This window comes from Condylura cristata, unplaced genomic scaffold, assembly GCF_000260355.1.
Source record: "Condylura cristata isolate star-nosed mole 26May11 unplaced genomic scaffold, ConCri1.0 scaffold00019, whole genome shotgun sequence".
In the NCBI taxonomy this organism is placed as follows: domain Eukaryota; kingdom Metazoa; phylum Chordata; class Mammalia; order Eulipotyphla; family Talpidae; genus Condylura; species Condylura cristata.
Window position 1 is genome coordinate 41,604,405 of NW_004567120.1, and position 27,183 is coordinate 41,631,587.

Here is a 27,183-nt window from a genome sequence, read left to right on the forward strand (position 1 = left end):
AAAAAAAAAAAATGATGGCTCCCAGGGCTGACCATGGAAAAATGCAGGATGCCCGGGATCTGCTGTTAGGTCAAAGTCAACAAGTGCCCAAATGAAGAGGGAAACAGGCCAGCTTGAATAGGTCCCAGTAAGCAAATCTGGGAAATTCCAGGCAGAAACCTAATCAAGGGAGTATTATTATTAATGGACACTTCATTGAATAAAATAAGAATCCTTCCTTTTGCGCTGGTTGCTGCATAATGAAAGAGAAGGAAAGGTTTTTTTCTTGCAACAGAATGCCAGCTACGAAGTGCAGGGAATAACAGATTTGGAAAATTACCATTTTGCAACCATAGCAGTTACTCTTCATGTAAGAATAGTCAATCGTTGCTAAATGCTAAGAACGGGACAGAGTAATCTCAAACCACTTCCCCGGAAATTAATTATTAACCATAAGCTGGGGGGAGGTAGTTTCAGAGTGAAGGTGCCTGGTGAACACCCAAGTTTCCTTCCCCACAATGAGAAGTCACCATCTGCTAGTGTCAGGGCCCGTGTCAGGAAAGACACAGGCACAGCGTGACCATGCCAGGGGCACGGAAGTGCACGCCGAGCATAGATGCCCTGAACCCCTGCACACGAAGATGGACCTTCCACCAGATGGACCACAGAGTGGAGAAGGCGCTACGTTACTTTACAGCCCCTGGGGCCCTGGTACAAGCACCTTGTTTTGTGGCTTTGTAAAGTAAATGTCTGTTCTAAGGAAATACACACTGAAGTATTTAGGGACAAAGGGGCATGAGATGGGCAACTAATTCTCAAATGATTCACAAGAGAGAAGCCACACACACCCGTATCTGCATCCCGGCCTCATGGTACAGCCCATGACATGTGCTGCATTGACAGCCGTGGTCATGCTGCTGGCCCCTAAAGTGGTGGGCAGCTGGGGGTGGGCAGCTGAGACCTCCCCTGGCCAGCAGGTTGCCCCCGGCCTGAGATGTGCAGCTGAGGTGGACTCGGGATGCCGACCACAAAGGCTGCTTCTCAGCTGGTCACGAGCCATAGCTACCTTCCAGACAGCTACCTTTCAGTCGCCTCCCTGGTGAGTGACAGGTGAAGGCGCCACAAGTCTCTGCAGATGGGAACACAGAAGACGAAGATCTTACAACGGTCACTGACCTCCAAGCCCAGGTCGCAGCCGGTTGTCATAGCCATCCAAAAGGCGATCCAAGATCCTCGTGAAGATGGTGATGTTGTCGGTGCTGTCGTCGGGAATATCCGGGGCGTGTTTCGGAGAAAGTCTGAGGCAGAGGAAGAAAAAGAGATGAAACAAATAGTCCTGAACAGGGAGTAATTACACGTCCAAATGCTCTCATTCGAGATTTCGACCAGTGGGCTGGGCCAATAAATGGCTCCGCGTCTTGAGCAAACCAGCAACCGCTTCTGTGCCTCATAGCGATGGCAACAAAGCACAAGCCATCCATTAAATGCTGACGTGACCAGAGCTCTGAGGAGATTCCCTAATCACTTCATTTCATACCTGGAAATAAACTCGGGGGTGGGGGCAAATTTGCCTTCAGTCATTTCACTGGTGACAGGCAGAGAGAGGACAACATCCAAGTTGTCCAGTATCGAGTGGCCTCAGCTACTTCTTGCTTCTCTGGGACAGATGCCCTGGCAGCCATGCAAGCAGCTCCTGATATGGTCCAGGCTGAGCCTGGTGAGCTCACTTTGTGAGAAGGTACTTGATGTGGTCTGACAGAACTAGAAATAAAGAAAGGCCCTGGGTACAGTAAGGGCAAGAGGGATGTGGTGGGGAAAATGGCTGCTACAGGAGTGAAAATTGGTATCGGGAGGGATATCTATCTACACGCCTGTGTTCACCGCAGTGTTGTTCATAATGGCAAAAATACAGGGAACAACCTAATTGCCCGTCACTGGATGTGTGCGCCACAGAGGGGTGCAAGAGATACGCGTGAGTGCACGTGCACACATCCACGCCATGGAGTATCAGTGAGCTGTAAAGAAACAGGCAGTCTTGCTGTTTGATACTGGATGGACCTTGAAGGCGTCCGGGTAAGTGATGAATGGGACAGTGAGGGACGAACGCTGTATATCACTTACATGCCAAATCTGAAAACACTGAACTTGTCAAATAGTAGAATGGTGTTTCCCAGGCGCTGCAGGTTGGTGAGCTGGGGAGATGTGATGTAAGGGCAGAAACTTAGAGTAGATAAGTTCAAGAGAGATCTAATGCCCACCATAGTGATTACAGTTTATGAAACTGCATTATAAACTCCAAAGTTGCTAAAAGGCTACATCACAAGTGTCCTCAACAGAAAAAAAAGATAATAAGTATGGGGCCGGACAGAGCTACTGCAGTAATCATGTTGTTATAGATTACCAAACCAACAAGCGTACACCTTAAATGTGCAGAACGCCATCTGGCAATTTCTTTGGGGCTTCCCGGACAGTCCAGAAGCACAGCCTGACACCCAAGGCCTGCTGTGACCCCGCAACACGCCCTCAGGGAGCTTTCACTGCCGCCAGCTTCACTACTTTTCTTTCTGACTAGAAGTCACAGGCAAATCAGATTGCTCACCATTCCCCAATACGCTCTGTTTTCATTTTCCAAGTTGAGTCAGTCGCATATATGGAAAGGCCTAGCTAACGACTGAGTGCTGGGATGCCAGTTACACACTGGAGGGGAAAGAGAATCACCTGGCATTCAATAGCACACATTCTAATGTCCTTACAGAATCCACTTAAAACAATAAACCAGTTTTTGGCTAGGGTACATCCAATCGTCCAACCAGCCAGTTGGCCTTTCCTCAAGTACCTTCTGGAGACCCAGCATGAAACTCAAGAAGCGTGGCCCGAGAAGTGTGGCCTGAGACTCATCCACTCAGCACGGGCCACACATGGCCACACTACTTGCCGACTTACAGTAAAATCAAAACCAAATGCTTTATGTCTTATTAGTGACTACTGTCGACACCGATAAGGTTGTAAGGACTGAGGAACTATCCTTCAAGGTGAAATAGACACCTAGAAGGATGACTCCCTGGCTCCGACTGTGACAGGAAAGAGCTGAGCGACCCCAACAGTTCTTCCTTCATTCATGACAACCGCTGTCACGACGGCCACGGGCGCACAATGTGCGCACAGAGGAAGTGCTGACCCGGCATCACGTTCCTACAAAATGACTGACTCCCCTCTGCTGTAAACAGTAAACAGGTCTTCAAACACATGTTCTTAATTTCCCCTCCCGTAGATATTCTCTTCGCTCCCCTCTGTTCTCCTTCCAGAAACACAGGGACACTTGGCATCCTTGGCTGAGGAACAGAGGAAGAAGAAAATGTGAGTGCATCATTCCCTGACCGTTCCTGTGAAATCTACACGAACTGTCTCTTCAGCACTTAGGAAAAACCTGTTTCAAAGGGGCATGGGGGGGCCAGTGGTCTGTGGTGGAAGTGGTCTACGGTAGGCGTGAGGAGGGTGGGGGATGTAACATACATCTGAAGAGGTGAGAACCTATTCTGCTAAATCACATACAGTGCTGTAAGCCAAGATACTACAATAAAAAGTAAGTTTTCCAGGTTAAATGGACAGAATCTGTCTCACGTGACCATGTACTACTCAGCTTCCCGCGCCTTCCCTAAGGGTGCTCTGCACCTCGACGAGTCCTTTTGCAAAGCTCCCCTCCTCCACACTCTTTCACTGAAAGGCCCCATCTGTTTTCCTTGAGATCCTTTCTGATATACATCTCAAGTTTCAACAAAGTGAACTCAGGCCTGGACAGAAATGCACCTGGCACTTAGGTTGACCCATGATGAAACTACTGTCATTTGACCATTTGGACTGTAAAAATGATAATTTCATAATGGCCCAACCTGACACTGCCCACCTATATGGTTCTCATTTGCTGATGGTAAATACTGGACCAGGATGCAGGAGTATTACAATGCCTTTATTACATGTAGCTGAAATTGTTTCCTGTAGCTTCTCTTTACAAACATGGGGCCTGGAATGAGAGGCTGCTATTCTAGAACTCTCTGGCTTAGAAAATTGACTTCCCTTTCTTTACTCTCATCATCTTCATACACAAATTAAGGATCAGTGAGATGTTCTGTGCAGGTTTCCCCCCATCTGCTCTTCTAAAATTCTAGAATCCCACAGCCCCAGGTAGACTGCTAGTTCCGGTAAACAAGGACTGTGCCCACAGAGTACTGCCCAAAGATCGTACCTCAGAGCCATCTAGGGCATGAGATCAAAAGCAGAGTTTGAGGCTCTGTCCCCACAGCTACCAAATGACAATGTGACTTACACAAAGTACTGGCCAATGAGCTGCTGTTGCTGTTGACTGTTAAGGCTGGTGGGTAGCCAACCCAGGGGGCTTAGCAGAGCAAACCTCTAAAGGTATATAAAATACTGCAGCCAATGGATTTTTTCCAACACATGAAAACAAGTAGGTATGAAAACAAGCGGAAAGTGTAACTACTGGCATGTGCCACCTATTTCCAAGTTGTTTTGGTTTTAAATGTTTTGGTTTATTTCTAGAAATACAAATACAGGGTCATCCTAATATTCAGTCAGGCTTTTAGTGATCTCATCTCTTGGGCTAGAAAGAAAGTGAATAAAGAAAGGCTCGAGTGCCCCTACGGTAAGGCTGTAATCACTAAAGGCCTGGGCTCTGCTTTTCCGAGCACCAAAGAGATGTAAACAAAGCAAAGCGAGTAGGTGAACAGCAAATGCAGAGAGCGGAGACGCAGAAGAAAAAAGCAGATAGAGAGGGCATATTCGTTATGATGAAACATAACCAAAGAACTCTTCAAAATCCTTCTGAAGATTATACAAAGCATGCAATATATTTGGAGGGAACTTTATTCTCAGAGTTAGTTTAAAAGCTTTAATGCTCAGAGTTGTACAGTTTGTTTATTTAGAGCTCTCATCTTATTTAGAACTTCTCTCATGGCCCGATAATACAGTTAAATGAAGGGTCAATAAAGCAGAATTAGTCTGTCTTTCTACACTGGGCTGAAGAACGGGTCTCGTGGGCTGACTTTCTAAGGCCATATACACCCCCCTGCACAGCCCACAGCCCAGAGCTCACTATGGAGAACGCTGAGTGAAGATGGAGAGACTCAGTCCATTACACTAATCAGCCCTGCAAACACACTTTGGACCAAGTCCTGAGGCTTCCAAGATGATGGGACAGTAGCCAAATGTGAAATGCCCCCCCTCCAAGCCCACTAGCAAAGACAAAAATACCCAGTGTAATAGTCAACTCTCAAGCTGAGGTATCGTTAGTGGAGGCATTCCCTGATGAGACTGGTTTTCGGAGTAAACAGGCGCTCAATATAGCTGGAAAGCACAGCGTTTGGTGACAGCGAGACTACCAAGAAAGGATGACAAGATGGGTAAGCCCTGGGTCATACTGAGACAGAATCACATTACGGAGTCTCAACTTTAATCTAGAGACACTAGGGAGTCATTAAAAGAATCAAAAGCAGGATAGCTAAGACCCAACACGCACTGCAGACAGAAGAAATGCTTCTGGCAGAGAGGAGCTTGGCTGGACGGGAAGCAAGACTGTAGAAGAGCAGCTGGGGAGCCTTACGCTGTTCCGAATGGAAGGCGACACTGGAAGAAATGAGGGTGGGAGAGGGAAGGTGGGTAAAAAGCAGAGGAACCAAGGAACGCGGGAGGTATCAACGAGCTCATGGTGACCGAGCGCGCCACACACAGAAGGGTAGAGAGGGGGCAAGAATGAGCCCAAGTTTCTGGCTTTCCAAATGGCGTGCATGGCAGTGCCAGTGGCTACAGCAAGTGCTTGTGTTCAAGAAAGAAAAAGGGCAAGAGGAGCTTTGTGTGTGTTGTTGGGTTTTACTGAACAGATGGAGAATTTGGGGAATAACCAAATGGACACATCCAACATGTTGGACACTCAAGACAAGTGAGGAAAAGCAACTGAGATGGCATGCGCACGTGTGTGAGAGACAGACAGACAGACAGAATAAAATACTCATATTTTATTTCGGCAAAGAGGAGTTGGAGGAGGAGGACAGTCAACAATGCTGCCTGTTGCTACTTGAGAAGCAGCGAGCGCAGCGCGTCGGTGTCCGGGCAGGACAGCGCAGCATGAGCCGTCCTGACTGCAGAAGCCACGCTGCAGTCTTGGGGTGGAAGTCACACAGCAGCGGGTGGCGGAATGTGTGAGTTGCGTGAGCGGTGAGTATGGAGGTGAAGCATGACTGTACAGAGATGGGAAGAGTTCGGGCACTATCTGAAGGGAACGTTTATGTCAGTCTGCAGATTCCGGATCACATTTGCATGTTAATGGCGCACAGGCAGTAAAGAGGGACCAGCAGAAGATGGAGGAGAGGAGAGAATGTTGAAAGCAAATAGCTGGAGAGAACTGTTTGTAAGACGCCACCCGGGGAATTCAAACGTGAGCTAGGGAGCTGCCCTAGGCCTCGGAAGGCCTCTCCTTGAGAGGCTGAGTTAATGTTTTGCAAATATAATGCAATGCTAAGCATCAGGGACCAGATTATTTCAGTTCATTAAAAACAATTAAAAGCTTTGGTGTAAGGCAGGAGTGTATCGGCCTGTCTTTGTTCTCAGGTTCTGAGGGTTCTTACCCGCCAATATCCTGCTTCACAAAGTCCCCGGGCTCCTGTCGCCTCGACTCCCCTTGGCCCGTTGTTCCAGGAAGGGCATTCGTCAGGAGGAACAGGCCCACGCTGGCCAGGTAGAAGTGACTCATTTGCGTGATTCTCATCTTCTCAGGCAGCAACCTGCAGACACTGTGAGAGCCGTGTGTAGGGAAAGAGGAGGGGAAAGGGATGACAAGGGGAGGGAGAGAAAGGTTAAAAAAAGATTCTGTTCAGCTCTCTTAGAGCCGTTGAAAACTCCCCGTTATCTAGCTACTCGGTGCCTAATGTGACAGGCCCTTTCCCCCAGGGCTCGGGGCTACCAGAATTCACTCCACTGATGGCCAGTGAAGAGAGGGCGGTCACAGGTGCTTGAGGTCCAAAAGCAGGAGTCTGAGCTTTAGCTCTGCCCCTGGCTTCTGATGGCTGAGACCCAGCTCTGCTCTCAGCCTCGGCTACTTCTTACAACCCAAGAGCTGAGGTACACTCTCATGTCTGAATTTTGTCTGTCCTGAGTCAGAGTTGATGTTTACCATTACAAATGCCTTAGCCATAGTTAATTGTACTATTGCAGAAAATCAGAGACTAGTAATACCTCTACAGCATTTTGGAGGTTGAATCTCACCCTGCTAGAGCTAAGCAATTTTCCAAAAGATCAAAGGACATAGGACGGATGGACTGTTTCCGTGCATCAGGCTAGGAAATGCTCAGACTGAACCCCCCAGATTTGTACGAGTGTTTCCTCATGAAGGGCTATTTGAAGGCAAAGCCAGGCCCAGCCAGGGATGCAAGCGTGAAGGAAAATTCCGAGGTTAGCTTCCTGGCACAGAAGCCCTTTTAGGAGCTCATAAAGCGACCCCTGTGAGCCAATTCTGACCTCTGCAGGTTTACCCAAGAGCGAGGGCTAAGAAAATGGCATAAAGTGGCAGTCCCTTAGCTACCTGTCACCCTTAGAGTTGCTCTGAACCTGAGACACTGACCTCTCGAACGGGACCTAGTAGCGCCAGGCCACCACCACCCTCTTTTCAGCCAAGGCACTGGTGTAGCTTTCAGAGGGCAGCAAGGATCTCGCACTTTTCCAAAGGAAATTTTGTGCAAAAGACTAATAAGTAAAGCAGATAAAGTTGGGGAGCTATTCTGGTTAATGAGCTGAAGAACCAAAGTGTTTCTAAATAGATACCACCTCCCGAAAAGCAGTCACTAGGTCCTACATAAGATTCGCTTCTTGAAGCTGTCACAGGCACAGAGAACTATGATGCTGTGGAGGATGGATTTCTGACACGAGAAAATGGCCACGCCGTAGACAGAAGTTGCCGTGAGGTGAGGCTGCATCACATGACACTGTGAATATCTGACAACTGTTGAGCACAACCAGCAATTTCTTAAGCCAATCTAAAACGCGTGACATACGTGGCCAGCTAACTGTACAAGTTGTGCTTGGCGTACGCAGATGCACGGGGCGCTGCCGTGTAGCAGCCCAGGAGTGGGGCGAAAGCCACATGCAGATGATGGCCACGCCCGTGGGGCATCAGCCACGCAGCTTCCACAGACCTGACATGAGCACACGGCAAGGAGAGATCTCAGACAGCCACAAATCTCGACTGGCAAGCACTGTGCAGGACAAAGCTGTCTGGTGCAGGGCAGGAAGCGCAACTGCAAAAATGATCTGTGGAGAAGCGCAACCGCCGTGGGGGTTCGCTCAGAAAACACGAGTGCGGGAGGAACAGCCTGTCTGTGGGGTAGAAACAGCCTGGTCCAGGGGGAGGAGCGCGGCGCCGAAGCCTGACGCGTGTGCTCAGCTAGTGTATAGCTGCGGGGTGGTTCAAATGGTCACAGCAAGCAAGAGCTGCCTCCCAGGAGGGACACATTCCAGTGCCGCGGAAGCAAGTGCTGTGTGAACTCGTGACTGAGGTACGTCTTCAGGCAGCCAGTATGCCTGAGAGGGTAGCCAGCGCCTGCGGAGGGACAGGACATGGCGCTGCCTCCGCCAGGCACGGCACTGCGACAGCTAACAGAGTCATCGCGCGCGGGAAGACACTGGGCTCCCGCAAACACGGCACCTACCGTGCGAAAGCGCTGCGCACGGCCTCTGCCCGGACATTTTCTTATGTGTTTTTTCCTGCACTTAAAAAACTATGCCACGAGGGCCCTCCCAGAGGCGCAAGGGTAAAAGACAGCGCTATCAAGCTGTCAGCAGCCACTGCAGCAGGCGCTCGAACCTGGCCAGGGACTGACGCCCCGGCGCGGCAAGCCCCTCCTGTCTCCCGCTGCTCCCTCAGCAGTGGGTGTCAGGGGACCCACCTCCGGCACTGTGGCCTCCTGCTTCCCGGCACTCGCCCACGCACGCCCCAGCCCTGGGACCTGCACAGGGCAGCAGCCTCTTCCCGGAGCATTCTTACATCTGACCCCTCAGAAGTTTGTTTCTCTCCCTTCAGATTTTGTGTTAAATACCACCTGCATCACTCAGGCCTTCCCTGACCAGCCTGTTGACAACGTCAACCCTTCCACCCGTGCCACTGCATCGTCTGCTGTTTCCCTCCCTTGCACCTCAGATGTTTACTGTGTGTCTCGCAACCTCCAACTTCCATTGCACAATCCATGGCGCTGCAAACAAGGACTTTTACCTGTTTGATTTGCAGACCTGTGTCCAACATATAGAATTCCCAATACATCATGCATGTGGAATAAACAGTTAACGAATGTTCCTTTGAGAGAGTCACACACTACGGAGGTAACGAGCACAGAGGAGACAGTGCACACCACACTGCAACCCACGGGCCAAGAGACTCCTTGGCCCCCCAATGCCAGTGGCACTGGCCTGAAGCATGCCTTGTGGAGAGCCTGCTCAGCTGCTCTGGCAGGAGGGCACAGCTCCTGCACACCCTGAACCAGAGAGCTGTCTCCGTCAGGGAAGGCTGCCCCTGGGCAAGCGTACAGCTGGGAAGGCGAGAGGAGGAAGGGGACACCTTCCTGGCCTTCCAAACCAGTCGCATCCACCTGGCACTCTATAGGAAAACCCAGACACCAAACGACAGCATGGGGGCCGTCAGAGGGAAGGGCCGGTGGGACAGGCAGACGGTGTGCTGGAAGGCGCGGGGGGAGGGGCGGTACACACACCTCCTGAGGAGTGACGCTGTGCACCTGCGAGCCAGACAGCGCTGTGAACCTGGGCTCCCTCAATACAAGTTAAAAAGACCCGCTCTTCAGGACAGAATGTGGACACTCATGCTCGGCCTTGCAACCTCTAAAGAGCCAGTAACACAGCATACAGTGTCTGCTCTTTGATCCGAATACCGGCTCCTCTGATGGATTCAAGCACTTGGGCACCTACAAGGCAGCGATGCGGCACATTCACCTCTTACAAGTCTCAGACTTGCACGTTGCTGCCTAGAAACTACTAGACACTGACTTTCTTTCTGCGAGGCCCCTACCTGATGGGGCGAGCCCTGGCCAGGAGCACTGGGGGCTGCCACGCCTGCCCACACCTCAGAGCCATCATTTCACTCCTAGCAACCCCACATAGAGGCCTGAGTCGGCCGAAGGTCTTAACTCACTTCCTTGTCTCCAGACATGCTCGGAGCAAACGGTAGAAGCGTTCAGTGCTGCTACGTCACAGAGGAACCCTCGGCCCACCCCTCCTTGCCCTCTGATGAGCCGCAACTGGCCTCCAATGCAGCCATCCTTCCACTGGTCAGACCCTAAACCCAAATGCATGGTCTCAAAGAACTAGCTAAGCCTCACACCCTCCAACTATAGATTCTTCTCCATCCTGTCACCAAGTTGTTCCTCATCATCTTCATCATCACATTTCCTTTCTCAGCCTGCTCGAAAGGCATGTGTGGCCCGTGACTGAAATCACTAAGCACACCCTCTGGCACACACTTGCCTCTGACTGGTTGGAATTGCCTGCACAAACACACATGGCGGCATAGGCCTCACTCTTTGTCTGCAAATGAGTCGCTAAAGAGAGCCCGAGGAAAATGCATAATTTGTTCTCTGGAGTTTTCCTCAACATACTTCAAATGTCCCATCACATCTACTGAAACACTTCACTCTCCCACTCACTGAAAGTACTTCTTGTAAACTTTCTTTTCTCTCCTTCAGTGACCAGTGACACTTTGCTCAGACTCTCACCCCATGGCTGTTTGTTTTACAGAGACTCAATCAGAAGACCTCTCTCTCACACCATAATGACCCCCCCCCAGCTTCCCTCAGGGGCATTGCCACGCCCTCAGCCTTGCCCTCCCTACCTGGCCCTGGGCCCACTCCCAGTCTCCCATACAATGGCCTTACTTGGGGTGTTTTCTTATTCCTCCCACACTTGGCAGCTTTTCCCTCTCTCCTGGCTCACAAAACCCTGAGCGCACAAGACACTGGCATGTCAGCCTGGACGCGACCTCCCCCCCAGCTTTCCCAGTGTCTCCGGCTTCTCACTCATGTCCATGATTTTCAGTGTCATTACCTCTGCTTCCTCCTCACTCCGCCTTGCCTCAGATCACTTACAGCTGCAGGTGTTTTGACTATCACCCACTGAGGCCACTCGTATTTTCGTTTATTCATTCAGAACTGATGGGGGCGTGCAGGGAACACAGCAGTGACCACAACAGCCCACTGGGAGCCCATGAAGGCCTCTGCCATGCACACCCTGCGTTAAGTCCAGCCTGACGGCCTACGTCTACACCCTCCGGGTTGACCGTTAACATGCCTGTGCTGCTGAACACGGCACACTGGACCCCCACCGTCTCTGAAGCCCACCAGCTGGCTCAACTATCATCTCTCAGCTGCACAGCCACCAGGATGGCAGCCCGGGCTTCTCTGTCTGCTTCCGCTCCTGCCCCTACGGCATCCACTGCACAGCATAAGACATAACTCTTGACTGTATCACGCACCCCTCAGTTTTTAACAGTGAATTTTCATCGCATCCAAAGGCATTACCTTGACCTATAAAGAGCTACTAGAGATCATCACCAGCTGCCTATGAACCCCACCTTTTCTCTTTTCCATCTCCCCTACTCACAGCCAGTTAAACTGACTTTCCTTGAAAATACCGTTTCCCAGAGTGTCTCGGGCCCCTCAGTCATACATCCCATAGATCAGCTCGGCTCGCTCTGTGCTTTCTCGAGGATTCTAGTCCAGTGTCGCCGCTTCCAAGCGACTTGCCCTGGTCACTTGGACCTCTAACCCTGCCGGTTCCTCCTCATTTCACTCTCTGCCCTCTCTCCCAGCTCCGTTTTCCTTACGGGCACAGCATTACTTCCAGCCGCATTATACAGACACTTACTCCCACTAGGTGTTAGCTCCCCGCGCCGGGCCTGCACAGTGGCGGCACATACGAGCATCCCATGGCACGCAGGCAGGAGTGGATGCTGCGCGCAGGCTTCACGCCCACATTCTTTTGGCACCTGTTTTCAGAGACATACTGTCTAGTCTCTTTCCTTTCTAAAGCCTTTTCCGGTACTCTTTTCAAGCCTTTATTGATCAGGAAGCAAATCTTCCTACGCTCTCAACCTCTAACAGAAAACTCAACTTGCCTTAAATAAGTTGGGATTTACGTGGAAGACACTAGTTCAGTAACCTGCATCCTAAGTGACGAGAGCACATACGCTCCCACGCATTCTGCAACTGCAGGCCGGCAGAATTAGCTTGGCACCAGTGCCACGATTCCCCCTCATGACTCATCCCTTGCGGGTCTGGGTCCATGCAAGCGGCCCACACTGCCCCACACTGGTCTCACACCAGCCATGCGTAGCCCTCCCACGCTGATTCCAGACCAGCACTGACAGCCTCCATAGCACTGTATTGCTGGTGTTAGCAATGGAGCTATCAGCTGTTTGAGCTGCTCCCGAACGGTCTCTTCCATTCTGCCTCAGCCACCTGGGGACCCAGGCAAGCTCACTTCCACATTACAAATCTTAGAGTCTCTCATCCTGCTTCAGCTCTTCTACCTTAAAATTATCGCTTGCGCATGACTTGCTTTCTGGGCTTCATTCTCTCGCTTGGCGGTTTCTTCTGTTGTCTCCCAGCCCAACCCGAGGCCACGCGTGTGCCTCGCTTCATTTCAAGGCTGGACCCACCCTTAAATCACAAAATTACTCTTCCTCTGGCATCTTGTGTATACAGCCTTCCGTTGTATTTGTGCAGAAACCCTCCCTCAGATCAATCAACAACAGAAAGCCCTGTGCCATCTCAGACTGATGAATGAGTAGCACTGAAACAAATTCCACAATCGTGCAAATCAACGCAACAGATCTGTCTGCAGTGACCCTGTCGGTGGCCCTCTGCTTGCCACGGAGCTAGCCCTCTCCCCGCCTTCTCAAGCACTGCGCGGGAGGAGATGTGCTTCCTTTCTAATAAAAGGGAAAGGAAAACAACCCAGAAGACTCCGAGGGCCGCCCAAATTGCCTCTGAAGTCCCCACAGCCACTTCTGCAGTCTCTCACAGCGGCCTCCCAGGGCTGCCCTGGCCTCGCTGACACCCACCTCGGCTGGAGCAAAGTGGCAGTCAGAGGCACCAGGGAACTTGAGTCCCTAACCCAGGGCAGCCAGTCAGTGCAACCAACTGACGGGAAGGGGCGGAGACACAGTAGCTTCCAGGAGCCGTCGAGGGGTCTCCAGGACGCTTGCCCGGCCTCCTGCCTTCGCTGCCCGCTTGCCACCCCACTGTTGGTTTTTATCCTGAGACCCGCTCCCCACAGGGACCCTAACATCAGCGCTGCTTCCGCGGAAACAGATCGGAGACATCAGCCCCGGCTCGACCTGAGAGCCGCGTTCACACTTGTCCTCCTCTTCCTTTCCCGTCCCACCCACAATAGCGGCCGAGTCCCGTTAAGGGCCTGCCCTCCTGACGTCATGGCTCCTTCCATGCAGTTCGCTCTCGGACTCCTACCTGCGTATATCTCAAATCGCTCCTTTTGTACTTAATGATAAACATAATCATTTCTCCCATCTTAAAAAACCATTCAAGCAACATGCTCCTTGCTAATTATCATCGCCCCTTTGTCAATCAAGCTTCTTGCATGAGTCATTTATAATTATTAAATCGCCATTACTCACCTTCTATTCATTCTTTATCAACTCCATTCTGATTGCTTCCCTGAACATGTCACTGCAACTACGATGTCACTGATCACCAATAATGTTGGCTTTAAAAATATAACCTGAACCTTAGAGCAACTGCTGGATTAAAATTCCTTTTCCTCTCTTTTTCCTTTGCTGAATTAATAAAATTCCAAATATACCCCTAGATTTCTCATTACAAAAGGCAGGTCATAGCAGAAAACACTTGAGCTAAGGAAACTTGATTGTCGAAGGTGATGGGACTAGTCAAAAGTCAGGGTTTAAAAGGAAATCTGATTATACACACTCCTGTCAAAAGTCAGGGTTTAAAAGGAAATCTGATTATACACACTCCTGTTAAAGAGGAATTCAGATAAACATTTTGGGTTACACAATACATATTTTGCTCTCTAAAACAGTGCAGACCCAAAATCTGTTATGAACAGACAAACTGACGTCACACGAATACCATCATAAGAGACCCAGGGGATGAGCCAGCCAAATGCACATGTGGTCACTCCCTGCTGGGGCACATTTTGCCCTGTGCAGACCCTTGAGGCACATGCAGGCAGAGATGCTATTCCCACTCCCAGTGAGCAGCAACTAATAAATGTGCCTGCCTTCAATGGCACTACTCCAGAAAACGCAACATTTTAGCAATAAACGGTAAATGAAGAATAAGTACCACATGGTGCCACCAGCCAGAAACCCAAGAAGGTAGCAGAGAAAGACAAGCTTGGAAGCTGACCCTGAAACTGACTGAAGCGTTCCAAGGGGGTGGGACGCAAAGCAGGGAGGGAGCACGATGAACTATGTGCCACTTGGTGGTGGGCACCTTACGGCCGTGACACCTGAGGGAGAGAATCTGAACATTCCCACAATTAAATACAGGTTTGGAAATGAAAGGATGTTGAGGTAATTTGACGCACCACTCAGCTTCCAACAGAATAAGTCAACCAAAATGAAGACAAATTCAAATAGAATGAATGGATGAAACTGATAAACAAAAGGGGCATTGTTCTCTAAACAACTCAGGACTTTCCTTTTGAGCATCATCTCAAGGAACATTAGAGGTAAAACTATTTAAAAGCCTTTTATATTGGGGGAATGAACCCAAAATGGACAGATGGGTAAATTCATAAACTGATATTCTTCAGTGTCTTTATTATTAAGCAAGTCATAAGGGCAAACATCTCAAGGAAATAAAATAAAAACAATCCAAGATTACATACAGAGAAAAGAGCGACCCACACACGCCATGGTGTGACCACATTTAGAGTGGCCAAGGACCTGTGTTTGCTTCTACATATTTAAGGTTTCACGTCTTCTAAGTCTTTCATAGCGCTCACTCTGTCACTGAAGTGACAGAATGGGAGTGTCCCAGGCACTAAGAGCACTGTGCTTCCTCAGAAGGACGTGCTAAAGGGTTAAGGGCACAGGGAACGAGAAACGAAGGCTTTGGTCCAGAAGTCTGGCCATGCAGCTAAAGTAGACACCACGGCACGTGCTAGAACATCCACGGTGCACAAGCAGTCACCACAGGAACCTAGGCCTTGACCGTGGTGAGCACTCAGGAGGTCTGTGGCCTGAGCCACATCCAGTGTGTAGGAGTAGACACTGAAGATGAAGGAGGAAGCGGACAGTGAAGTAACATAACCGTGGCGCACATGAGGACATTTGTGGTATAGGAATCTCCATTCTGGCCACACAGCAGACAATGACTGCATTTTCACACACACACACACGCACACGCACACGATGAAAGAACAGATTGCAGTAAAACTTCAAACACAGTAAAAGAACTGAGCACATCCCACACATCCCGGCGGCCATAGGTAACAGGCCAACGCCCGTCTCGAGCTACGAGAGCACACATAGTGGAGCACAGCCATGAGTAGAGACCTCACACACTGGCACATGAGCGAGACAGCTCTGCGTGTCTCAATGTGTGTGAGTGTTCTAGAAGCAGATGGAAAAGTCACTTAGTGAGACATCACAGAACCCATGCCTGAAACAACTGGCGGAAGCCCTCCGGGGCGTGGTCACGATGCGCACAATCAACACACACACTAGCCTGCACACATGGAAGCGGAGTCACAGGGCACGATACACAAGCTTGTGTCCCAAGAAGAAAAGCGCTGAGCAGCGCTCACACCACCGGTACTCAGGCAGACGCTGTGCGTGCCAGAGCGGCCGCGGCGCAGGGGTGGAGCATCCTGCATGCGAGCTCATTCAGGTAGGCCAAGGCACACATGACGCCAAATACGCAGGTGGCCGTGTGACATGACCACCACAAGCAGTGTTCGCACATTGGACTGTCTCACTTAGCTACACAATGCCACATGAACTGAGGGTGAGGACACAGAAGTGGTGAACATCCCACTACACTTGCCGAGACCAGTCCAGCTGGTGACAACGGTGTCTTTGGTCTAGATGCTGACGGCAACGAGGACACAGACCGGGTGCGAGGAGCGAGCGCCACAGACATCTGAACATGTCACTGTGGGGTGCACACAGATAAGCAGGGACACGAAGTAACACCGATGGCTTCAGGCACGGTGCGTGTCCACATACCATACAGACACAGGGCGGGAAAGGGCAGGGGTGACCCAGAACAAAGTCGCAGAACAGGAGCAAATGTCCAGAAAGCACAGGCAGGCGAGACGTGCTGCCTCAATCACCATTTCTCGTCTTCCCACCGAGCAGCACAGTGACAGCTGCTGCTCAGGAGCCACAGGGCACAGGCGGGCACAGGATGCACGCTCAGACGGCCATGGCGCAGGAGCAAAAACTCAGCGCCAATATGCAGGAGCCAGGACCCGGGCAGGGCCGTGCTCCAGTGCGTCAGGCGCGAGTGAAGGAGGCCACACAGGACTGTGCACGGGCCGGGGCTGGCAGCAGGGGCTCGGGCCGGCACTGCGCGACCTCCAGCCACCCAGTGACATCCGTGCATCTGCTGTGGTGTGGGCACAGCCCACAGAGCTGGCAGCACAGCACAGGAGGGGGCTGAGTGAGGGGAGAGCGTGATGGTGGGAGAGCAGGAAACGACAGCGATGACCAAAGGGAGACCTCGGGACAGACTCACATCACGGTGCCGGAAACACTGTCGCGAGGACTTGAGCATTTTACCACAGCGCACCTCAGGCCATCATGCAACTGGAGCTGACAGTCATGATACAGGTTCAAAGGGCATGGCAGTGGCATCGCCAACGCCCCACGTGTCACCACACACATCCCGCTGCCCACCGGCTCGTAGTCAAAATACTCATGGGTAACACAGCAGGTCTTGTGATCATTGCTCAAAATATTTATGGGTAATGAACCATACAGTTCTCATCCACCAGAAAAAACCTCCCCAGTATTCTTTTTGACACCTTCCCAGAAATGAAGCATGGGGATGTGAATTGACATGGCAGTTGATAAGTAGATCACTCTGGATTCAAATCCAGTTATTTGGGCTCCCCGATCCAGTCTATTAAATGCTACAATAAGTGACAATAGGTTGTGGCCCTTCTGACAGACACAACACAATATTCTGTTCCAGAAGCAGAGCGGGGTGTAAGTGACCCCAGAGCAGACTCTCCAGCGCCCGCGTCCATAGCAGCCACCTTGAGCACGATGTGCACATGGAAGATTCTGCAGCACTCCATGGCCCCCAGATTATGCAAGCCCATGGTGATGGGAGAGAAATGCTCCTTGCAACAGCAGAATCAGGAGCAGAGATGACTGTACAGAGCAGTCCTGGGCACACCCAGTGTGTAAGTGGAAGTTCACTGGACAGCTGCAAGCAAAGTATATGGATGGCAAATCATTTGCATCCAGACGCGCACAGAGTCAGTCCACACAGGCGCGACAGTCTGAACAAGCGTGGCACTGGCCTGAGAGCAGGCACAGCCGTACGACTGTGGGGCAGAGCGACCCATCAGGACACGGGGGCAGACGGACAAGGTCTAGCAATCCAGTGTGTGTCCAGGTCTCTCTACCTATCTTGGGACCCGAAGAGGAAAGAAACACACCCAGAGATACAGGCACTGCAGGCAAGGTCTGGTGGAGAGACCCTGGCATGAGCCAGAGCCCTGACAGTGTGGAGAGTTCGAACTCCGCTTCCTTGCGGAATGTTCAGCAAGCAGGTTTTACAAAGTGTGTGGGTAAGTCTTCTTGCGCTTTTGCAAAATACCAGTCAAGTGTCTTGGAACTAGACTGAAAGTGCACACCAGCTTTACTGCCACTATTTGGTGGAACTTGAGTGAAGGTGGAGAAAGAAGTCTTTGTCAGGACTCCTGACTGGATTATGCTTCTCTACGGTACTGAACCTCTTTCAGTGTTGTTTCCAAGGACACCACTTGCACAGCCGAGGATGCAAGTGGGACTATAGGACCAAACTCTGCCACCTCCAAACATCTCCTTGGAAAATTGATTTCATGGGGGTGGGGGGAGGCTCTGAGGTCTGATTGGAAGTTGCTTTGGATGTTTACAGCTAAACATTCCTCTAAGGGAGACCTCATCCCCCTGTCTCTTTTCACTAGAGAAGGCTGAAGTAACTTTGTCCCCCCTAATAGAAGGTCTGACTGAATTTCCTGTTTCTTCTCCCAGCTGCCTTGTCCCAGCTATCGCAGATGGCATCTAAAGCCACCTGGGGGGGTTAGTAGCGCTGGTTCTCCCATGCAAACCCAGGAGGCATACAGGCTATTATTAAACTTCTCTATTGATTTTCCTCTTTAAAAATGAATAAACAAAAAAAGAAATAAGCTGTGGTGTGATTCTTACTCATATAGATATGGTGGGATGGTGTGTAATTAAAAAAATCACCATGCAAAAAGCAAATGACTTTGGTCTAGTTGAGAAGATGACACTGGTACAAAAGTAGAGCCAAGGGGACCGAAACGCCTAATTTGCGATAATTGTGGCGAATATCAATGCAGAACTTGTGCTGGGCCTGTCGCACATCGGACCACCCCGCTGGGGCAGCCAGCAGCTGTGGCACGCATGGTGGCAAACGATGGGCGAGCACTCCGCATATATGGGGGCGGGCAGCCTCGCGTAGGAGCTCAGCAGCACAATCAAAGGGGTAACCGTCACGCTGCTCAAGTTGTCACTCTCCACCAGAATACCCTGAGGCACCTTCGCTAGCTAATTACGACAGATGCGCAATATCCATCACCTGTGCATCAATAAGTGAGTCAAGGAGTAAACACAGAAAATCAACAGTCGATACCCTGCAGGAGCAAACGAACCCTGAGTGATGTTCAGCCAGATACGCATCACCGTCCAATAATCCACCAAGCAGAATCAAGTCCTTTCAGCCAGGGACAAGAGGACAATGATGCCAAGTGAGACCCACGCCACGCGCGCAACTGGGCAGATGCATAAGCAGCCCTCCTCTGCGACTGAGGCCTGATCATGATGATGTGCTGCTGCCGCCGCGCCATCAGGTGTACATGATACAGAACTCAGCTGGAGGGGGACTGATACAGGAGAACACCCGACGTGAGGGACGGGACGCTGGCAGGAGCCATGAGCAGTGCTGAAGCCGTAGGGCGATGCACTACTGACTCAGGGATGGCACGGCAGGCACAACGACATGGCCTAGGGGGCAGGTGTTCGTGGATCGGGCGCAAATCAGTGCACGTAGGCGGACGAGACGTGCGCCAGTTAGGAAGCCGCAATGGAAAAGCGCACGTTGAAGCAGGTGAATCCATTGTTGAAGGGACAGTCACCGAGGGGTGTCTGACATTCGACTTTTAGCCCCGTTAGGAATTAGCTGGCCGGTAAAAAATGGAAGCTTAAAACCCCAGCAAAAAGCAGTTACTGCAAGAGGAAGACATGCAGAGCTGCCCGCAGTCTCGAGATGGTGTCACTCGGGGATTGAAGTAACCAGCATTTGGGGGGCAGGACAGCAGAGAGGTGGCTCAATAGTCCGAGCCACATTTCCCGCCGGGATTAACTGACTTCTAGGTGTGCGTAAGGGATTGAAAAGACAGGCTAAGCTGCATACCCATGGTGTCTGGAGCCCGAGAAGGGGGCGACCCTGAAAAGTCACCGACGTCCCTCTCAGTGCGATGAAGACACACCAAGAGCCAGGGGAGCGAGCCACAAAGATCACCTGACTTACTGGGGAAAGCCCGAGACAACTTATCTGAGAGTATGACCTTCCAACTACCTCATTCTCTGGTTGGGTTCAGGTTATCTACTTGCACACAACTGAATGCCGAAAGCTGAAGTACACGCTCTCGAAAATGTGCCACAGAGGCCCTCTGTGTCCAGCTGGAAAAACTTGCAACCAAGAACCACCAACAAAAATTTGACTTAAAAAGGTCAAGAAAAGCCTATTTTTGCTATCCAAAGGCCCAAGAAAGGGGGTAGCCCAGCAAGACACAACACTGTATTATCTGTCCAACCCTAAGCTACCACTACAGACACCTCACCAGCGAGGGAGGGGCTGGTCAGTCAGTGACCTGAACACTCGGTGCATGCAGCCACGTGAGCATCTACAGCGACCCCAGCTCTGTGCACTGAGCACGGCACTGGTTGTTGCGAAGCCCAGACTACAAATCCTCCTACTCAGAAAAAGCAAGAGATAATTCATTTTTTAGTTCTCAGTGTCGAAGGATATTTCCGTCGAGTCACTACTGACTAAATAGAGCACAGATTCAGTGATAAGAGCAAAGAGGAGTCCTTCAAAAAATAGTTCCTCGAGTCACTAAACTACCAATAAAGCTCAAACTCTCAACAAGCAGCAAGAACAGACTCTGTGACAGAGGGCTAGCTGAGCCCCAGAGCTAACACAGCACAGCATTCAGAATGTCATTTGACAACAGCAATGAAGCAGAAGGCAAAAAAGTTCAGGAAAATATGGCTCATTAACAGGGGAAAAAGCAAAGTTATCGTAAATATCCTGGGTGGGACCCAGGCACTGTGCTTGCTGAACAGAGACATCAAATCAAGTGTGCTAAATGTGCTCAAAGAGTGAAAAGAAACCATGGCTAAGGCACTAAAAGAAACCTAAAGAACAGTGGCTCACCAAATTGAGAATGTCGATAAAGAGAAATTCTGAATTTTGACGCTGAAAATACAGTAGCTGGGATGAAAAATTTCCTAGAGATCCAACACCAGGTTGAAGCAGCAGAAATAAGGCATTGTTGAATTTGAGGATAGTTCTACGAAGACTGTGCAGTCTGCTCTCTTTTTCTTGAATGAAAATCAACAGATAACTATAAACCAGAGACATTCTACAGGGGAGGAGAGGGAACTGGGACAAAGCCGGGGCGGGAAGAGCACACGGGACTGTGGCGATGGCGCAGGGGGAGTGGACGGGGGAGGTCCACGGGGTCACAACCAAGATGGAAAAATGGCCAAAACGAAGAATGGTGTCATACACACACACACACAATAAAATAGATGATTCAGTCTGAAGATTAAAGTGAATGAAGAAAAGTAAACATAGCGATGTTAGACCAACCAGATTTCCACATGTAAATGAAGAAGCTGGATCCTTTCTATTCAGTATATGCAAAAATTAATTCAAAATGGATCAGAGACCTACATAGAAGAACTAAAACTATAAACTTCTTAGCTATAGGCTGAGAAATGGCTTCTTGCAAACCCTGAAGGTACAAAGAAAAGAAAAATAGTTTTAGTTTTGACCCTATCCAAAGTGAAAACATTTGTACATCAAATGATACAATTAAGAGTTTAAAGATAAACCAGAAATGGGAAAAATATTCACTAATCATGTACCGGATGAGGTTCTAGTGTCCATATATAAATAACTCTTACTAAGAGACAATCCAATTCAAAATGTGCCAGGGCCCTCCCTGGTGGCATAACGGTTTAGCCGTTATGCCATGGTGCTCTGCACTATGAAGCTCTCCGAAGCCACCGCAGCACAAGTTCGATCCCCAACCAGAGAGTGACCCACATGGTGCGGCAGACCTCTCCTGGCCCGCCCGCTGCTCCCCTCAGCAATGTATCTCAGTCCATCTGCCTGTTCTGCTCCCCACTCTGTCTCTGGGGAATCCTCTCACCCACCACACCTCGGGCCTGTACCCCAATTCTGTAAGCATAAATAAATCTTAAAAGAAAGGTAAAAAAATAAAAGTGTCAAGAGTAAATTTCATGGTAGCCGAATTATATATCAATAAAGCTATTTAAAAAGATTGCATAAAGTTCATTTCCTGCCAATTTTTTTTTTAGTGGGTAAAGGACTTAAACAGCCATTTCCCAGAAAAAGCTATGCAAATGTTCGACAAACACATGAAGGGTCGTTCAATGACATCAGTCATTAGGGAAATGCAAAGTAAAACTATGAAATCATATTTCATGCCCACTAAGGTGTCTGTAAGAAAGAAAAAAAAAAAAACACAAAATAACCAGCGTCGGAAAGAATATGAACAAAAGGAACCCCTCATCGATTGTTGGGGGTGCAGAAATGGCTCAGCCTCTGGAGAGAGCTTTGGAAAGTTCTCATAAGGTAAAACACAGGATTCGTGTATGACTCAGCAATTCCGCTCCCAGGACTAGAACTACAGTAATTCAAATAGGTGTTCAATGTGACACTACACCTGAACACTCGCAGCATCACTGTTCACAACAAGCAGAGACAACTGAACTGTCCATCCACAGAAGAATCGGTCCGTGTGGCATCTCCAGAAAATGGAATGTTACTCGGCTGTACACGAACCGCTCTCTGCTACAACGTGGGTTCAGCTCGAAATCAATATGCAAACTGAGGCTGCGCATTATATGATTCCATTTACATGGAATATTCAGAAGAGCTAAACCCATAGACACGGAAAGCAGATTAGAGGGTGTCTGGGGCTCGGGAAAGCAGGAGCGGATAGGAAATTGGGATGGCCTTTCCTATCTGAGTGACAAGACATTCTGCACCTTGATAACGGTGATGGCCGCCCAGGGACAGGAGACTACTACATGTCACTGGTGTGTGCAGCTTAAGATGGTTAAAATGGTAATTATCCTGAGAGGCCTGTGGGGTATTTGCATGCAGAGTAAGAGGAGCAGAAAGAATATCCGGAGAAATGACAGCCCAAAACTTGCCAAATTTGAAACAACACCTTAATCTACACGTCCATGAACCTCAATAAACTAAGTTGGATGAACTCGGAAAGCCAAGTACACCCAGACACATTATAATCAAGTTATCAAAAGACAAATCTTGAAATCAGCAAGAGAGGATGACTCATTACACACAAGGGATCCTCAATAAGATTATCCACTGATTTTTCACCAAGCCAGATGGTTTCACTAGAAAATTTACCAAATATTTAAGGAAGAAATAGCATCAGCTTGAGAAAGTCTCTTCTAGAACTAGAAGAGGAAGCAATGCCAAGAAACGTGTTTTATAAGACCAGTATGGTCCTGATTCTCAAACCAAAAATCAAATAAGAAAGAAAATTACAGGGTAATAACCTTCATGAATAGAGACAGTTCTTAAATACTCAAGAAAACATTAGTATACCGAATCCAGTAATATATAAAAACAATTCTACATCATGAGTAAATAACACTTATTCCAGTTATGCAAGGCTGGCTCAACATTTGAAATCAATCCATTTAGTTCACCCAAACAATACTGGTAAAAACAAAGCATGATCATATCAAGGATGCAAAAAATTTGCTTCACAAATCCAACATCCATTCTTCATTAAAAAAAAAAAAAAAAACACTTGCCACACTAACAATTTGATAGCTTAGCAACAAATGTGGAAAGCGAAGCACAACACAACCCGTTGGAATTTGAAATGGAAAATGGCACTGTGGAAGCGGCTGGACAGCTTCTTCACAGAGTAAATCTGCACCGCCCATAAGGCCCAGTGAGTACACGCTGGTGTGTTTGTCCTAAAGAAATGAAATGTTAGTACACATAAAACCTATATACTGATGTGCACAGAAGTTTATTAATAGCCCCAAACTGAAGTGCACACACGGTCTTTCATCAGGTGAAGTGCTGAGCAGATTCCAGTACAGTTTGCACTGCAGCACCACCCAGCACTGCAAAGGAATCAGTCACCACCGTGTGAACCAGCCTGGATGGATCTCAAGGCCATCACGCCTAGTAAAAATGCCAAAATTTCACCAAGGAAGAGGAACAGAAGATAAACAAGCCCGGGAAGATTGCCAATACTATCATTAGAAAGTTCCAGAGTAAACAATGATGAAGTACTATTCCCACCCGTTAGAATAAGTAAAACCCAAAACGTGACACCGCCAAATCCTGGCAGAGACAAGGAGCCCCCGCGGGCTGATGGGATGGCAATGGCAGCCGCTGGCCAAGGCAGTCTGGCAGTCACCTCCCAAGGCAAGCAGTCTTGCCATGCCCTCCGAAATGGTGCTTCTTGGTATTTCCACAAGCGTTGAAAACGGGTGTATACACAGAAGCATCCCCCTGAACACCAACAGCAGCTTTATTCACAAGTGCAGCAACTGGAAACAAGCCAGACGTCAGAAGACAGGGAGCAGAAGACAGGCCACCAGCATCGTCGGCCATAAAGTGAAGTGACGCGTCAGGCCGGAAGCAAACACAGTGACCGCCAGTGTGTGCTGCTCAGTTAGAGAGCCGTCCTGAGGAGGCTCTACCTGCACCTCCGCGTGAGAGGCGTGAGACGTGAAAGGCACTTATGTGATCGCGGTGAACACCCGTGAGGGAAGACCAACGAGGCGCACGGGGGATTTCTGAGGAACAGAAACACTGTGCATGGCAGTGTGACGGTGAATACGTGACAGTGGCATCTGCAAAACCCACAGAACTGTGGGCACAGTGAGCTCAGCATCTTCTCAGTTGCAAGCAAAGCCGCCCACCAAAGGCCAGATGCGAATGATCGGGAAAGCCGGGCTGGGGCAAGCCTGGCAGCTGGCTTTTCTTTCATAATGCAGTTGCTGAGTTCAGTTTTGAGATCTCCCTGTCTACTAAACCTACCTGCCCTGCTCAGCTTGCTAACTGGCCACGTGGGTCCTTGCATATTATCCTTTTTCTTTTCTCTCTCTCTCTCTCCCCACTTTAGAGTCCCACTCCTACGCTTGAAATTCACCAGTTGTGAAACCACAAAACCCGAGAGCCCCAGGTCCACGTGCTCTCTTTCCACACAACCTCACTACACGGCCAGGTATGCCAGGTCACGTCCAGGTTTTCAGAGACCTTTAACCTTCCCAGGTGACTGAGTTGGGCTGAAAGGCAGTGCCCTTCATCAGTCGGCCTGTTCTGCTCCCTGCTCTGTCTCTGGTGAAGCCTCTCACCGCCCCTGCACTTCTGGCCTGTACCCCTGTTCTGTGAGCATAAATAAATAAATCTTTTTTTTTTTTTAAAAGGAGGTCCAGCAAAGCCAAAATATTGTTGTGTAAAAGAACCAATGAAAATAAAAACTCACTAAAGACTGAAGAATAACAATAACAACAGAAAGAACCAGTGTTAAGAATGGGAGTGTAACATAACAGAGCCAATACATTAAAAAGACAGGGAGTTAAACCAATAAATATGGAAACTCAGAAGAATGCTTAAAATTGGTAAAAGAAGATAAAGAAAATTCTGGATATTCCTATAGCTCTTAAAGAAATTGAATTTATAAATACTTTTCTGCAAAAGAAAACTTGAGGGCCAGATGGCATTACCAGTGAATTCTCCTAAACATTTAAGGGATAAATAGCATCAGTCTTATATAATCTTTTCCAGAGTCTAAAAAAAAATTACATCTCAATTCATTTTGAAGCTAATCTAACTTTACATTCAAACCTGACAAAGGAAAATGGAAGGTCAGTGTCACTTACAAAAAAAAAGATGCAAAAATTCTAAAATGCAGACACACACACGCAATTATACATATCCCTTCCTGCTAGGAAAATAACTGCCAAGGATACAATGTTGTTTTAACACTTGAAAATCAACCAATGTAGTTCAGCACATTAACAGAACAAGGGAGAAAAACGTGAATAAATCAAAAGATGCAGGAAAAAATCTGTTAAAATTCAGCATCCATTCATGAATTAACTAACCTTATTGTGGTGATCGTTTCTCGATATACGTGTGGGGTTATCATTCTGCACACCTTAAACTTACATAATGTGTCGGTTATACCTCAATGAAGTTGGGGAAAAAATTAAACACTCATTCACGAGCTTTAAGAAATCTTCACAAACCCAAAATAGAAACTTCCCTCATCTATTGAAGAGTTTGTGCAAAGAACCTACAGCAGAAAGCATATATGATGGTGCATGATGAAAATTTCCCCCCAATCAAGAATAAAGTAGAAGATGTCTATGGTCTCACTTTAGCATTATGCTGGAAAGCAAGAGAAAGATATATAAACATATGAAATAAAGAAGGGAAGTGAAAATTATTTGAGGAGTTCATAGAACTCCAAATAAATTAGTACTATTTATAAAATATTAACGGGCTAATAATGGATTCTGCACTACCTGTGACTACAAGATCAGTGTTCTGAATCTAACATTTCTACATAACTTCAAGAATATTTAGGAAAAAGGGCCCTCCCTGGTGGCGCAGCAGGTTAAAGCACTGCACTAAGAAGCTGAAGCCACCTCTGCATGAGTTCAATCCCCGCCTTCCCCAGAGGAGATCCACATGGCGCGGCAGACCTCTCCTGACCCGCCCGCTGCTCCCCTCAGCAGTGTACTTCCATCGACCTGCCTGTTCTGCTCCCCACTCTGTCCCTGGTGAATCCTCTCACCCTCCACATCTCTGGCCTGTACCCCAGTTCTGTATAAAAATTTAGGAAATAAAAGTTTAAAAGATACATTTAAATAACACTAAAATAACATATAAAAAATGATATCTATTTTAAAATTTATACTATTTACTTAAAATTAGTATTAAATAATACTCAGTGTCAAAGAATAGGTAAAAAGAAATCTATGCAAGTTCCAAGTGCAATAATCCACAAACAAATATTGAGGGAAAAACAAAACCTACATGAGTTGCCAGGTAGACATGTTCGTGGCTAGGAAGACCAAGACTCCACTTTGTAAAAACAACAATTTTCCCCACATTGAACAACAATAAATTCAATGTAACTGTGATACAATTCCAAGAGGTCTATTCAAATGGCCGACAGCTTATGAGACCATGGTCAAGTTCATAAAGCATCACGGGAAGAAATGCAAAACTAGATGACCATGAATGCCAAAACAAACTGAACTGACCAAGTACTACGGAAGGTCCTAAGTACAGGAAGGATGACGAGTGGAGTCTTGCACTCTGCTGGCGGGCATGTAAGCTGCTGCAAAAACTCTGGAAAGTCCCTGACTGCTTCTAATACACCGACATAAGGGCCCTCTAATGCAGCAACTCTAATCCTTGTTCTACAAACAAGAATACATGTGTTCACCCCCAAGAAGTACATAAATGTTTTAGGGAAACATTATTCAAGACAGAAAACTAGACACAAACAAATTCCCATCCACAGTAGAAAAGGTGCTTATTTAGAGAATGGAGTGCTACAGGACACTGCAGACTAATGAGCTATAGCTAA

General features: G+C 48.5%; 1 protein-coding gene across 3 annotated transcripts in view; it reads right to left on the reverse strand.

The window, feature by feature from the left end:
• Positions 1-27,183, reverse strand: part of GABRA3 (gamma-aminobutyric acid (GABA) A receptor, alpha 3) — a 119,986-nt gene that overhangs the window by 60,560 nt on the left and 32,243 nt on the right. For 2 of the 3 annotated variants that reach the window (XM_004685869.2, XM_012727289.1), the window contains 2 exons: positions 6,618-6,782; positions 1,156-1,277 (listed from right to left, as the gene is read on the reverse strand). In XM_004685869.2, the coding sequence (XP_004685926.1) occupies positions 1,156-1,277; positions 6,618-6,757 (262 nt within the window). In that variant the 5' untranslated portion in view covers positions 6,758-6,782. The remainder of the gene's footprint in view (positions 1-1,155; positions 1,278-6,617; positions 6,783-27,183) is intronic. The other variant, XM_012727290.1, reaches the window with a different exon arrangement.